This window comes from Glossina fuscipes, unplaced genomic scaffold (assembly GCF_014805625.2).
Source record: "Glossina fuscipes isolate IAEA_lab_2018 unplaced genomic scaffold, Yale_Gfus_2 0, whole genome shotgun sequence".
NCBI lineage: Eukaryota > Metazoa > Arthropoda > Insecta > Diptera > Glossinidae > Glossina > Glossina fuscipes.
The window spans coordinates 35,155,678-35,169,702 of NW_023998414.1; the positions used below are offsets into that span (position 1 = coordinate 35,155,678).

Consider the following 14,025-nt stretch of genomic DNA (forward strand, 5'->3'; position numbering starts at 1 on the left):
GAACCTAGCATACATTTGCACAAACTTAACATATCCTTGTACAACAAATAGTATAGTTTCATTATAACCTAGCGAAACCTAATTTAATTGAAGCAAGGCGATGCAGCAATGACTTTAAAAAGCAAGCTTAAATAGTTTTTTGTTGGATTTTATTTTTTCTTCTTTTAAATTGGAAACATTCTATTCTCGGTACTTCTTTGACAATAACTAACTAATATTTAACATGTATTCTAGATTGCTTTCGAAACGTTTTAATTGTCTTTAAAAGGAGTTGTTGTTTGCTAATAAAGCATTAAATAAGATTAACGGTCAGGGTAAAAAGTCTCGAAGGTAAAGTGATTTTTTTTTCAAACGTTACAAACGGTACAATAATCATAGTATATGTGCTGTTTTACATAAGCATGAAGGCAATGAAAGAAGAAAAGAGTTAAACACGTTTCTATTAAGGCGTCACGCAAACGTATTCACACCACGCACTGCAATAACTTTTATCTATCGCCTCAACAAAAGGAAAGAACAATAAACAGTTTTTGTGGCTGGAACATGTTTTGATTAGAATTATTTTTGCTGCTCTTTTAGTTTGTTTTTTTTTTTTATTATTTTTTGTAAAGTTTTTCATGATTGCTTCACGAAATTATTGTTAGATGTTTGTTCGAAGTCGACATTGATTAATTAATTACATGAATAAAAACGTTTAATGACGGGGGGTATTATTATGGTCTGAATACGATCCGAAAACCTGTCCTTATCAATTTCTTGTAATTAATCGTATCCAAAGATAATATATAAATGAAAACAAAAAAAAAAAAAAAAAAACAAAAAAAACTTTTAATAAAAATTTTTAATAAAAATTTTTAATAAAAATTTTTTGATTAAATTTTAATTTCCACTTTTTTTTTTTGGATTTTTTTACAGATATTCTCGCAAATCGGTTTGGTTGGATGTATTTGTAAAAATAAAAAATTGAAAATTTATTTAGTTACCCTTACAATATAATTTATATAATTTTAATATCTTGTTTTAATAAAATCCCAAATCGAAAATATTAAATTAAATTTATTAAATATAAATTTAACAAAAAAAAAGAAATAAAAACAAAAAAAAAAAATTTATACAAACAATTAAAAATCATGTTTAGTCCTGATTATGAGAAACGCATATTGAAACACTGCAGTCCGGTGGCTAGAAATCTTTTCAATTCTTTTGAGGCCGCTTCAACCACCTCATCACTGGATCGATTTATACCTTGCAGGTAAGTTTTTAATGCTTATATCGTTCTCTCTAAATAAATCGTATATTAACCTGGGGTTGGTTTACCTGCTTCTTCCCCTCCTTATCGAGAGCAAATCCGACATCGAATTTACATCGTGCTCGATAGCGTTCTTTTGTTATACGCATACCGATGATATCTTTCCTGTTATTCGTATTGGGCGATAGCTCCATAACAAGAACTGCAATCCGGCCCCTGAATCCCTTGTCATCATTATTGTTATAGCGTTCCCTTGTTCGCCTAAAGAGTTACGACTCTCTTTAAACGCAGTAGGCAGTGCGAAAAAGAACGGTAACGAACGGAGACGGGTGTGTATTGCGCGACATATGAATAACACCAGCTGAACCGGATCAAGACGCTTAGGGTCTTATTAAAGAATGCAGTAATTGGTGCACTTTTATCCTCCATACCTCTAAGCAGTGCAGATCGTATGCTACGACGACAGAGCCGCTTAACAGGGTCGAGAGTGTTAGGCGATTTGAAATTGAAGCTCCTATCGCGTGGCCCCTGTCTTCTATGTATTTTAAACCAGAATTTACACTTATCTGGCTGCAACTACTTTCCATTTCTTTATTTCCTTCTTTCACTTCTTTCTGTTCGCCACCGCATTATAAGTGTACGTGACGGACATCCCTTGAATAATTAGTTATAAAAAAAAAAAAATAAATAAAAAACAAAAGCCGGAATACTTGCGTTCATTGGAAACAGTTGGACTTCAAATTGGAATTCAAAAGCTTTTCTTCTTAGTCGTCGCACTAAGACGAATAAAATCATATAAGAAAAAAGTTAAAGTTACATTGCTTGACCCCTTACCATCAAACTGTAGAAAAAACTTTTATTTATTTATTTTTTTTTTGCATAAGCTGCACAGTTTTCAATGGTTAAGTGTTTCCGACCATAGCATTCTATGGCTTATGAAAATTTTTTTTCATTAAAAAGAAAAAAGATTGTTTTCTCAGTTTGCCTTTAATCCGTTAGTTGCGTAATTGACTTTCGAATGTTAGTCCCTCACACGTCTAGTGCGGAATTAAAATGAAACGTGTTGAAGTGTATAGGTTTCAAACCAAATAAAAATGATCGCGTGTAGTTGAAGGGGGGTATTTTAGATGCAATTATTTTAAGGCCTCTGTCCGCACCGTCCATTTTGTTATCATAATCAAGGATTACTTTCAATTTTCTTACTATATGATGCGTGTAAGAGGAATAACTCCTATATCACTCCTAAACTATGTTTTTATACCTTACCACCACTTATTATATGAAGGTATGTTAACTTTGTCCGGATGTATGCAACATTTAGAAGGACTCATCTTTTATTATACCGATTGGTACGAAATTACTTTTTGAATTGTTTTAATTTATTTTTGTCCGTCCTTCTGTCTTGTTTCTTTTTTTTTCTTCTGATTCAACCTATAGCCCTTAATATTTGCAATCTTTCGGTGAAATTTGGAATAGAGCAGACGACGGTATTGCTATTCGAAACGGTTCAGATCGAACCACTTTCTCGACTATTTCCCAAATAAAGTGTCGTTTTGAAAATCGTTATATGAATAACTATAGAGTGATATAGGAGCCGTGGTGCATTATAGTTTTTTTTTTTTTTTTTTTTTTTTTTTAATTTATAATAATATATCGTACTTTCCTGATATTATCAAGAGAACACGAATAACAGTAAATGAGATTTGTTTGTTTGTTTGATTTCAAATTTTCATAATTCGGATGACACACAACAAACGCATCAAAATGAAGATTCGAATTAAAGCGTATCGCGTTCGCGTTCACGTTATACGCAGTTAAGTGGTTAATACCTTTTCACGAAACCTTTAATTATCCTACATTTTTATCGTAATATTATGTTATGCTTCGTTTGTTTGTTAAGTTTTCCATCATTATGCCTTATTACCATCAAAGAATAGCAATGAGATTTTTTTCGCACCACCTGCATTTCATGATTATTTTGTTTTAAACTTAACATATTTCTTGTGCAAGAAATAACATGTAAAAGATGACGTAAACTTAGTTATTGTTGTACATTTAAATTGTAGCTACGCGATTAATCCCTAATATGCTAGAGAGTCAAAAATAAATTGCTGAGTTTGTTTTTCTACTACTGCTGCTACCACTACTACTACGACGACGACGACGATGACGATGACGATGACGACGATGAAACTCTTTTGCTTTGTTATAACATTCGTAGTGCATGGTGGTGTAATAATTTTTACATTTTCTTTGCAACTTTCAAACAAACATATACAAATACTTTTGATCAACTTAAGGCTTGTAGATTTTTGTTCAAAGTACTTGCACGGTTTACTAATAAATAAAAAACGCATCGCATCGGAAGTCTATCAGCACCAATTGATGCAATTGCGCCAACACATGACCAATCGTTATTGCATATTATAAAGTATTAAAGGAAAAAAAAAAGGGGGACTGCAGGAAGACACATTATAGGCTGATATATCCGCGTAAGGACGAACGATATTCTTACTTGCGACTAAGACCTCTCTCAATTGCCTGTTCTGACGGTCTGCACTTGTCATTCTCGTCGTGATATCCAAAATAAAAGAATAAAAAAAAAAAAAATAAATAAATAGGCCACGAGTAGATAACTTCAAAGGATCTTTCGTCCTTTTGTCCTTTTGGTACGAAATTATATTCTGTTGCTAACTAACATTGAGTATATTAATTGTATTTAGTTAAAGGAAAAAAAAAAAAAACAAAAAAAAATTAACAACTTATTTTTACATTTAAGTAAATATATATTTTTACCGGTATCGGTACATTCGGATCGAATATATAGTTTCGTCATAATGCTAGTAGTAATATATATAAATTTTTTTTGTTTTTCTATTTTTATAGTACTTTCAACCTTCCCTTCATATAAAATGTTGTCTATATTTAAATATATATATATAGTTTTTTTTTCTTAAAGGTCATATTATTATTATTATTATTATTATTTGACCCACTTTGCAAAATTTATTAAAACGTTCGCAATCGTTCATATAACCTTGTCACATATAAAACATAACTAATAAATCAGTAAAAAACGAAAAAGAAGAAGAAGAACAAATACAAAACAAAAATCTATTGCAAATCATTAGAATTCCAAACGTTTGCAAATGCATGTTGCACGTCTGAAAAATGATTGAATGGAATATGTGCGTATGTGATCAAACGTGATGGGCACAAATATATATATAACGTATGTTTTTTCCCTCATTTTTAAATCTAATGTTGTTTAATAAAGGTAAACAAAAAAAAAAAAAAAAACAAAAAAAGCAGAAGTGAAATGACGTGAATATAATGGCATTAGAGTTAATGCGAATTATTTTGCAAAATTATTATTAACAGTAAAATTAAACTTGCAAAGCGTAGATAAGAAAGAAGCAGGCAAAAGTCAAAGGAAGGTTAAATTCGGTTTTAAGCCGAACAATTTCTTACGCGGACGAAATTGTTTTGCAGTCTTCATCAAAAACCTTATTGTGATATAATTCGCAATTGCGTTTAATTATACCCTAGAACACGTGGGGTAAAGCGGACGGTGGATAACACGCAGAAGGGCTTAAGACAGACGCAACTTCTATTATACCGATCGATTCACAAAACGTAATGTGAATTAATATAAGCCTGTCTGTCCGTCCATGTAACCATTTTGTTCAAGCTACAGTTTGCTACAGTTTTGGGATATTTTGTTGAAATTTACTACAGCGACAGCAGTGTTTTGTGCCAAGGACGAACGCTATTAAAAATGATTTGGATCGGTGCACTTTTTCGCTCAACTTTCCATATAACGCCCTATTCTAAAAAGACGAAAATCCTGGTCCTTTATAGAGCGGAAATGTCAAAGTTTTAATATGTTATGATGAAAAGTGAGCCATGATAGCAATTCCGGCGGGGGGGTGGTGTATTTAATGGCCGGTTTTTGTTTTATTATTGTTTAGTTATTAAATAAAAAGTAAAAAATGAACTTTGGAGATCGTTTTTCTAATAAGACTTTTTTGATTAATTCCCCCTTTTATTTGTTATCTAAATTTGTTATCGCGCAGAGCACCTGCTGCGTCTCTCAAACAAACATCAAAGTGAAACCATATTGTTCACTTCCGTTTCAATGAATTATTTCTTTATTACCATACGTATTCATAAGCAATATGCTTGCTTTGCGCCAAGGTACACATAGTATACGTACAGTTATCATAGCCAACGCGAAACCATTAAAGCAAAAACACCTTTTTTTTTTTTTCTCTTTTGCTTATTTTCTTTTTCACAATTTAAACCTAATTTACATAACTTTTTTTATATGGTTGAGTAAATTGAATTGTAGTCATAATTTTATATAATATATTTTAACCAAACTTGTAACCAATTACGTCACGCACAAGTGAATTCAGTTTAGGATTTAGCAAGTTAAGCCCTTCCGTTGACAAGACACTTCTCAATAATTGCTATATTGCGGACTGCAAGACCCCAAAAAAGGTAAAGGAAGTATTAGTTGCCTTTAAACTGATTTCCTCTCAAGCAGGAAAGCGTAAACATATCGATTTACGTTAAATTACGTCGTCATTTGTTCAAATGCATGGTCTATACATACATACATACATACATACATACATACATACATACATACATACATATGTATATAAGATATGATGTTTATAGTCTATAAAAAAGGGGGAGGTAGAGCAGTCTTCATACTGTGTCTTTGGCGAAATATTCAGTTCGGCTGGATGCTGGATGCTGGACGCTGGATGATTGGATTAAAATTCGAACATTCGGATGCCCGCGACATTGGGTTTTAAGGTGACGATGTGTAGCATGCGCGTGTACAAAACATGCACTAAACAAACGAGCCATTAAAAGTGTAATGAATGTAAGCAGCGATCAAGTTTACCCTACAGATCCCTACAACATGTAGTCTCACTTTAATGTTTCGCATCATTTAAAAACTAAGTGATTTAAGGCGATTAAGGCGATTATCATACGCAAAATTATTCTAAATAAGCAGCAGCCTGTCGTTTCTCGGGCCGCGAGAATGATAATCAACCACAATTTCTTCAATCACAACGTGTGACTGTTGGGTATGGAAATTGTCGCTATAGCTGATGTAGACGAAATTCATTTTCAAGAGAATAACGTCACCTGTCACGAAGCTCGTGAACACATAGCTCTATAGGATTTCGCGAAACTGAGCGCCGAGATTATGGCATCTTTTTTTCTTTATGTCGTTATGATGTTAAAGATAAAATCAATCAATGTCAATACTTGAACAATAATTAAAGCTTTGAAGCACAATACCAAGGCAGTTAAAGCAGAGAAAACGCTGTCGTTATTATGTTTACACCTGATGATGAAGAATTTAATTAAAATATTATTTTGTTGTCCTCACATTATTAATGCAAAGAAAATGTTATCACTTTCTACACTTACAATTGGGTAGCGGTCACCGTGATAATAAAAGCTTTTCAGTCAGTCTTGTCAGTCTTGGCTGTTGCATCTTCGCTTGATTTGATTATTTCGCGGTAATAATTTGCGCGCGTATGAAATGAATTCTCTTATTGCGAGACACTATATGCCCCGATTTCTTCTATTTTCCAAATAAAAGTTTTTATCGTGCAGACGTGTAGATGTTGTAGCAGAGTTTAAGTCATTTTTAAATAATTTTGCGACTTTTATCACAAATACTACACAGTTGCGTAGACAGGCAGATGAATACACGAACGGACGGACGAGCATGCTTAGGTGCATTCTTAATTTGAAATTCGCCAAAAATTTATAGACTTTATTGGGTTGGTGAAGCTTGTTTTTGCACGTTACAAAATTATTGAAAAATGCAATATTGGGTAGGCGTGGTTAACTTTCTCCATTTTACTACACAAATGCTAGACCATCGCCCATAGCATATGCCTTCAAATTGTTGTGCATTTATTTGCTAAAGTTTCTGAGTAAGAAGCATAAAACCAATTTTACATTCCTTTTAAAAAACAGACGAGTTCGCAGTTTACGTGATGCTGTGGGCGTGTCTTTCGATCGATTTCATCGCTTTTTCAATACCAACCTGAGCGCAAGAACTTCCAATGTGTCTGCCATGTTTGAAGTCGATGGCTTCATTTTTGCAGCCAGGAGAACAGACATTACGCAGACGGAGAGACGGACATGCTTCGATATATTTTTGGCAAAATTTTAAAATAATAAAATATTTGAATTTTTGCCCTGCCCTGCTTGGAATCGATTCAGAATTTGTTGCTACTTAAGAATATCTTAGCCGCTATAGTATGTCCAAAGTTCGCCTCAAGGATTTGTAATTTGTGCTGACAAAACAATTATGTCGCTAAGCAGTTGGAGTGTTGAATATAGAAAGGTGAAGCAGAGAAAATTATAACTTTTGTCGTTAATTGCATATAAAGAATATATGTGGAAAGTTTAGAGTGATTTTCGAATTTGATCTAAAAGAGATAAGAGTGAATAAGAAAATTTTTCCGATCATTGTTAGAATTTCAAACTAAAACCTTAGTCTGCGATTCACGCTGCTTTGTGACTTTGAACTGTACTTAATCAAGTCTTTCCGCAATACATTTCTTTGCATTAAAAATTATTTTTTTGAAATCTTCACCAAACTACTTTCGTCTCCAGAATCTCTCTCTGTAAATAAGTTCACCTTAGAGTAGTGGTTGTAATAATTGTAAACCATTCGGTCTCTAAAGTTGACTTCGACAATTATATTTCAATTTTTATGGATTGATAGATTGATTGATTGATTGATTGATTGATTGATTGTGAGGGAAAGAGTCTTCTTCTTACTTTTGTTTTTCTAATGTGTTTTATATTATTTTATTTTTTTCTTTTTTTTTCTTTCTCAATTTCTCTTTTTAGAGCAAATAACAATTGGCAGACGAACTTCGCTTCAATAAACAAATCGAATGAGAATTCACCGCAGACTAGTAAAAAGCAACGGGATTGTGGCGAAACTGCTCGAGATAGTTTAGCGTATTCGTGTTTATTAAAAAATGAATTACTCGGTACCGCAATTGAGGATGTGAAAGCCGTTAGCGATGAACGTAACGAAAACACTTACACACCTACTACAAAACGTAGTCTATTCAAATATCAATCGCCTACGAAACAGGTAAGAAATTACAAATTTATATCATTATTGTATGTAACGATGATAATCATAAAACTTGTTACTTACTATTCATTCGGGAAAATTGTCGTGCAATGTGCATGCGTAGGGTGGGCTATAAGTAAAATTTACTTATTTGTTATGTCAGGGGAAGTGATTTCTTTTTCTTTATATACATTTTCCTTCACGTATCATAAATTATTCAAATTTAATGTTATTTTCGCGCTGATTGTTTTTCTTCTTTCTTTTGGTTTTTTTTTTGCCTTTTTGCTTGAGCATGTGTATGCGAAAGATGTGGTCGGTCTGCTGTTACGGTTGGTTGGTTGGCTGTTTTTTTTTTTTTTCTCTTATAGTTTTGTTGATTGTCTTTATAAGAGTACATACATTTATGTCTCTATGTCTGTCTTTCTAGCTACTATCTTTTTCTTTTTTTCATTTTGTTTCTCAATTATTTTGTAATTATTTCTTATCTGAGCTCTTGATATTTTTATTCGATTCCTACGCTCATATTTAATTTCAAGTACTCCTATGGATTGTTAAGTACGTGGGCTATGCATTAGTAAACCTATAAATTATTCATTTCTTCTTCTTCTTCTTCTTCTTTTTCCTCTTCCTCTTTCTCTTCTTCTTCTTGTTCATCTTCTTTTTTTTTTTTGTTTTGGTGGAATTTTTTTGCTTTCGCTTTTAAAGCCATACATAAGAACGAATATAAAATTAATTTAGTAAGAAAACTGAATTGAAGGGAATTTTCGATGCCCATCAAGGTCGATGTGTGTTTATAGGCGTCGTAGGAAAACTTAACAGTTTTGCTTATTTTGAAACTCATATTAAGAAAAATCACGAAAATAAAAAAAAAAAATTTCTAAATTTTTTTTCGCTTTGTCTCCTTGCAATGGTACGTGGAAATCGATTAAAAGTTAATAGAACGAATTTTTTGACAAATAAAATCAATTAAACAACATTTCTTTTTTTTGTTCCTTTTTTGTAGTTTTTTTTCAATATATTTTTATCATGATTCTAATCTGTAAAGAGACTTTCCTTTGAATAGTAAAAATAGGGTAATTATGCTAACTGCAAATGTAATAAGTGAAAACACTATAGTGGATTAAGGCTTACCATTAAAAACAGCTACACTAACCTACAGTTCTTCAAAATAAAGCGTTATATGGAAAGTGGTTGAAAAAGTGATCCGATCCAAAACATTTCGAATAGCGTTCGTTCATCAATATATCTTAAAAACTGCAACTGGTAGGTTAAATACATGAAAGTGATTCTGAATTGATCGGTATATTATAAAGGGTCGATCTATCTCTAGTTATTTTGGGTGTCGCATACACCCGCCCAAAACTAATATACCCTTATATCATACATGGCATAGAGTATAAAAGCGAAAATAATCGTTTTGTTTGCAATGATTTGTCTTATTGTACTCCGCTATGGGTCACCATTTCGCATATAGAACAACAAGTCAGATATAATTTTTGACATAGCGTTAGCCAAACGCTAGGAAATATCTTGTGTGAAATTCTCCAAAAATGCGATTTAAAAACGTGACGGAGTCGATTTGAAATTTTTTTTTTTATTTTTACAAAAAAAATCCGATAGCGATAATATGATACTTTGTTCCTTCGTTCGATAAGAAGAACTTTTACCATGTAGGAGGTCAATTAATGATATCTTCTGCTTCCAGAAATTGTTTTAGTGTTTCCCAAATCCTTGTAAGGATTTGCATTCATTTGCCTTAGTGAAAAATAAGTAAGAACATTATAGTCGAGCAAGACCGATCATTAAATACCCTACACCATATTGTCTAACAAAAAAATTATATTTTGTTTCGATGTCAAGGCATATTATTCATGTGCGTATTTATGGGGAAAGCAGGCTCAAAACGTAACCTTTTATTTAGTATAAGTTTAAACCTTACATTTGCGTTTTATAGAATTTTTTAGTTAATATTTTACCAAGCGATAGTCCTGACGCTTACATACGGACGGTCAGTCTGTCATGGTTATAAACAGTCATTGGTTGTTTAGTACTGAGGTACAGATGTCTCTAGGTGCTTAATGTGGATAACTGCCGTGAAGGCTTAACCCCACGGTGCCCGATGGCACACGGAGTGTGAAAACGCACACTTATCGCCCCGAGCAAAACCTCGAGTTCCAGTGAAGATACATATATGGGCGTATCTTCCCCCTGGTGAGGGCAAGTCACTATCTAAAACCTTTGTCTTTCTTTGGATCAGATACCCGGTTGCTATGCAACACCACGTCGAGCCGAGGCTCTTCCCGCGATTTGGGTCAACCACAGCCACCACGAAACTCGCGCAATGGGCCGTTCTCGTTAACAGGCCGAAGCTAGAAAATTGCTTCGTCACCCGTCATCCGTGGTACCGTGGATATAAAGAGAAAAATAAGTTATGAAAGAAGAGTATGAAAGCCTTCGATCACACTTTAGCATCAGATCCCATACAACCTGAAAACTCGGTATGCGATAGCATCTGCAGATGAAGCTGCAGTAATAGTAAACCAGTCAATATAATGGGCATGGGCGTTGCATTCTCACTGGACGGAGAAGGCCTATCCCAACCTATTCCAAGTACTGAGGTACAATTAGTTCCTTTGCTCGGTAAGCAATTTGATTTGAAGCAAACAAACCTATGGATGTCCCGCGCGATAGTCTAAACTAAAGCACAGCGAGCGCCGGGAAGAATCTGCGATCGAGCGGCCGGCCAATTAAATGTTAAAAAATAATGGATATCGACGATTTAATGTTGTTGGAAACTTGAAGAGAATTTGCTTTCAATTTTAAATCACTGCTTGAGAATCCTTCTGAAGGATATTATTATTATTAGGTGAAGGACACATTTTAATTTGTGTGAAGGAGGTAATTGAGTGTAATTAGTGTTACAAGTCTTCCTAAGCATATGTTGCATACCGTTCAACATTCTCTCGATCTATTTATTCTCTAATCTATATAGTTAGAGGGTATTATTACGCTAACTTTTTGATGGATTCTTGTTCGTCGTCGCGTTATTTAAGTCCATGAGACATGATGAGTTCTTTACAAATCTTTAAAAAATGGAATGGGAATTGATGACGATGATGAAGAGTAAGACAATAAGGTCTTCATTAGAAATGTTACTGAACAAACTTTTTTCGATCTATCGTTTCTTTTCTTTTCAATGCGCTACTTGCTTGCTTATGTTAGTTACTCTTTATCCATATTAAGCAAACTGCAAATAGTCATCGCACCACACTATTATTTATAACGGTAATTAACGACAAATAAACGACATCACTGTGTATGTATGTATGTATGTATGTGCCAGAGCGCACGCGTGCATGTGTATGAATGTATGTATGCGCGCGCGCGCCTGTTTGGGTGTGTGTGTGTGTGCAAACAAGTTTGTTGATCTTTTAAAATGCACAACGGTAAATTAAACGCATCAGGAAGTGAATACAGATACAGAGAGATTGCAGAGAGAGCGAAACACATGCATATGCATAAAAGAGAATTGCAATTGTTTATGTAAATGCTTTTTATACAAATATGTAAATGTATTTGTACATCATCGTCATAAGCAAATCAATTCAAAATTGTTTACTATTACAAGAAAGTGCGGTTAGAAAACCAGCACGTGTATACATGTGTTGCTCTGTTGTATATTATGTTGTTATTGTATGTATCTTTTTATTATTGTCTTATAGAAAATAGAAAAAAACAAAAAAAAAAAAAAAATGGGGGAAAAAAATGAAGAGGAAAACTAGATTTCAGCTTTTACCAGCAAAAAAGTACAAATACAACATACATAGATAGTTAGATAGATGATGATAATGATGATAATGATGATGATGATGATGATGATGATGATGATGATGATGATGATGATGATCATAAAGGAACCAGTTTTTCTAGTGTGATTTTTATGTTAATCATTCCTTTTTCTTTTTTATAGTGTGATTCATACTACTTTGACGTAAGGTCAGTGTTCTTATTATTAAAACTGCTAAAAACTGGAATATCTTTTTTTTTTGCTTTTCTTTTTTTTTGAATAGCATTTTAAATAAATATCTAAATTAAAAAATTATAGATAATATTTAAACAGGTGAAATTGCTGAATAAATTTAGCGCACAGAATATTTAATTAATGCCACGAAAAAAAAAAAAAAAAAAAAAAAAATTTAAACAAATTTTAATAAAGAAAAAAAAAAAAGTTTATATGGATATTTGGATTTGGAAATATTGAAGGAAGAAAGAAATATCCAAAAGAATCAGACAGAGAGGATAGAGGATAGAAAAAATTATGCAAAAAGAGAAAGCTTATCATGTGCAAAGGAAAATAGGAAAAGAAGGGAAGCAAGGAAAGTAAGGGACGAAGATATGAAGAAGGAGGGGAGGAAGAAACGAAAAAAGGAGGAAAAAATTGCTCGAAAGAATCAGAGAGAATAACTATAAAGAAGAGAAAAGTTTTTGATGTACGAAAAAAAAATGGAAGAAGAAAGAAAGAAACGAAAGAAAAAGATCAAGAAAAGAAGGGAAGAAGATGTGAAAAAGAGACGAATAACGGGGGGAAGAAACGAAAAAAGGAGGAAAGAAAGAAAGAAGGAAGGAATAAAGAAAGAAAGACAAAAGATTACGAAACGAACCGAAGAAGGGGAAAAGGGAGTGAAAATAGAACGAAAGAAGAACCGCAGTGAGTACAACAGGTTGGTACGTGTGAGGGAAGCAGCGATAGGGAAAGCTTGATAAAGGATGAGAATGAAATGCAAAAAGCAGAGAAATGACAAATAAATTATTGGAAGGAATTAGAAAGAGAACTGCAGAAGAAGCTATGCCTTCTCCGTTAAAACCTTTTCAAATTTCATAGGTAGATAGATTCTTCTAAGGGTGTGAAGATAAATTCGAATTTAACTAGTAAAGACACCTACCATTTCTGTTAACATACCTCTGTTAACGACTTAACAGAGCTCATGTTAAATAATTACAATTAAGATATAGTTGGTTTGAAAGCCTAATCCGTCCATATTAAAAAAAAGAAAATATTTTTGTGGGCATTTCATGAATCAATATAAAACTACCTTTCAAGCAAACTAAATAAATTCAAATTCTGCTTATGGAAACTATTTTTAACGGTATTTGAAATTTGGTATGTTAGCGAAAACTGCATATGAAAAAACACCCAAATTTGACACTCTAGTGCGGCCAAAGTAGAAAATGTCGCCTATATTCACCTATATCACGTGAATCTTTATAAAAGTACCTATTGCATGGGCAAAAAAATTCACACTTTGCTTTCAGGAACTATTTTTACCGATTTTTTGAAATTTGGTATGTTACCATAACATAGCTATGGGAGAACACCCAAATTTGACACACTGGTGCGGCCAAACTAGAAAATGTCGCCTATATGCACCTATATCACGTGAATCTATATAAAAACGCCTGTCCAATGAGCAAAAAAATTCAAACTTTTCTTTCGGGAACTGCGTTGAACGATCTTTTGAAATTTGATATGTTAGCGAAAAATGGTAAAATGTGGTATAGTATAGTGTATTTTGTACTAGAAATCACTGTACTACAGGACAAAATTTTTGTACTACAGTATAGTGTATTTTGTACTGAAAATAAT

At 33.0% G+C, this 14,025-nt stretch overlaps 1 protein-coding gene across 1 annotated transcript in view; it reads left to right on the top strand.

Moving 5' to 3' along the window:
* Positions 1–1,054: 1,054 nt before the first annotated feature.
* LOC119644701 (fizzy-related protein homolog) overlaps positions 1,055–14,025 on the top strand; it is a 53,432-nt gene continuing 40,461 nt past the window's right edge. The window contains exons 1-2 of the mRNA XM_038044397.1: positions 1,055–1,252; positions 8,147–8,399. Coding sequence (XP_037900325.1) covers positions 1,131–1,252; positions 8,147–8,399 — 375 coding nt within the window. The 5' untranslated portion in view covers positions 1,055–1,130. The remainder of the gene's footprint in view (positions 1,253–8,146; positions 8,400–14,025) is intronic.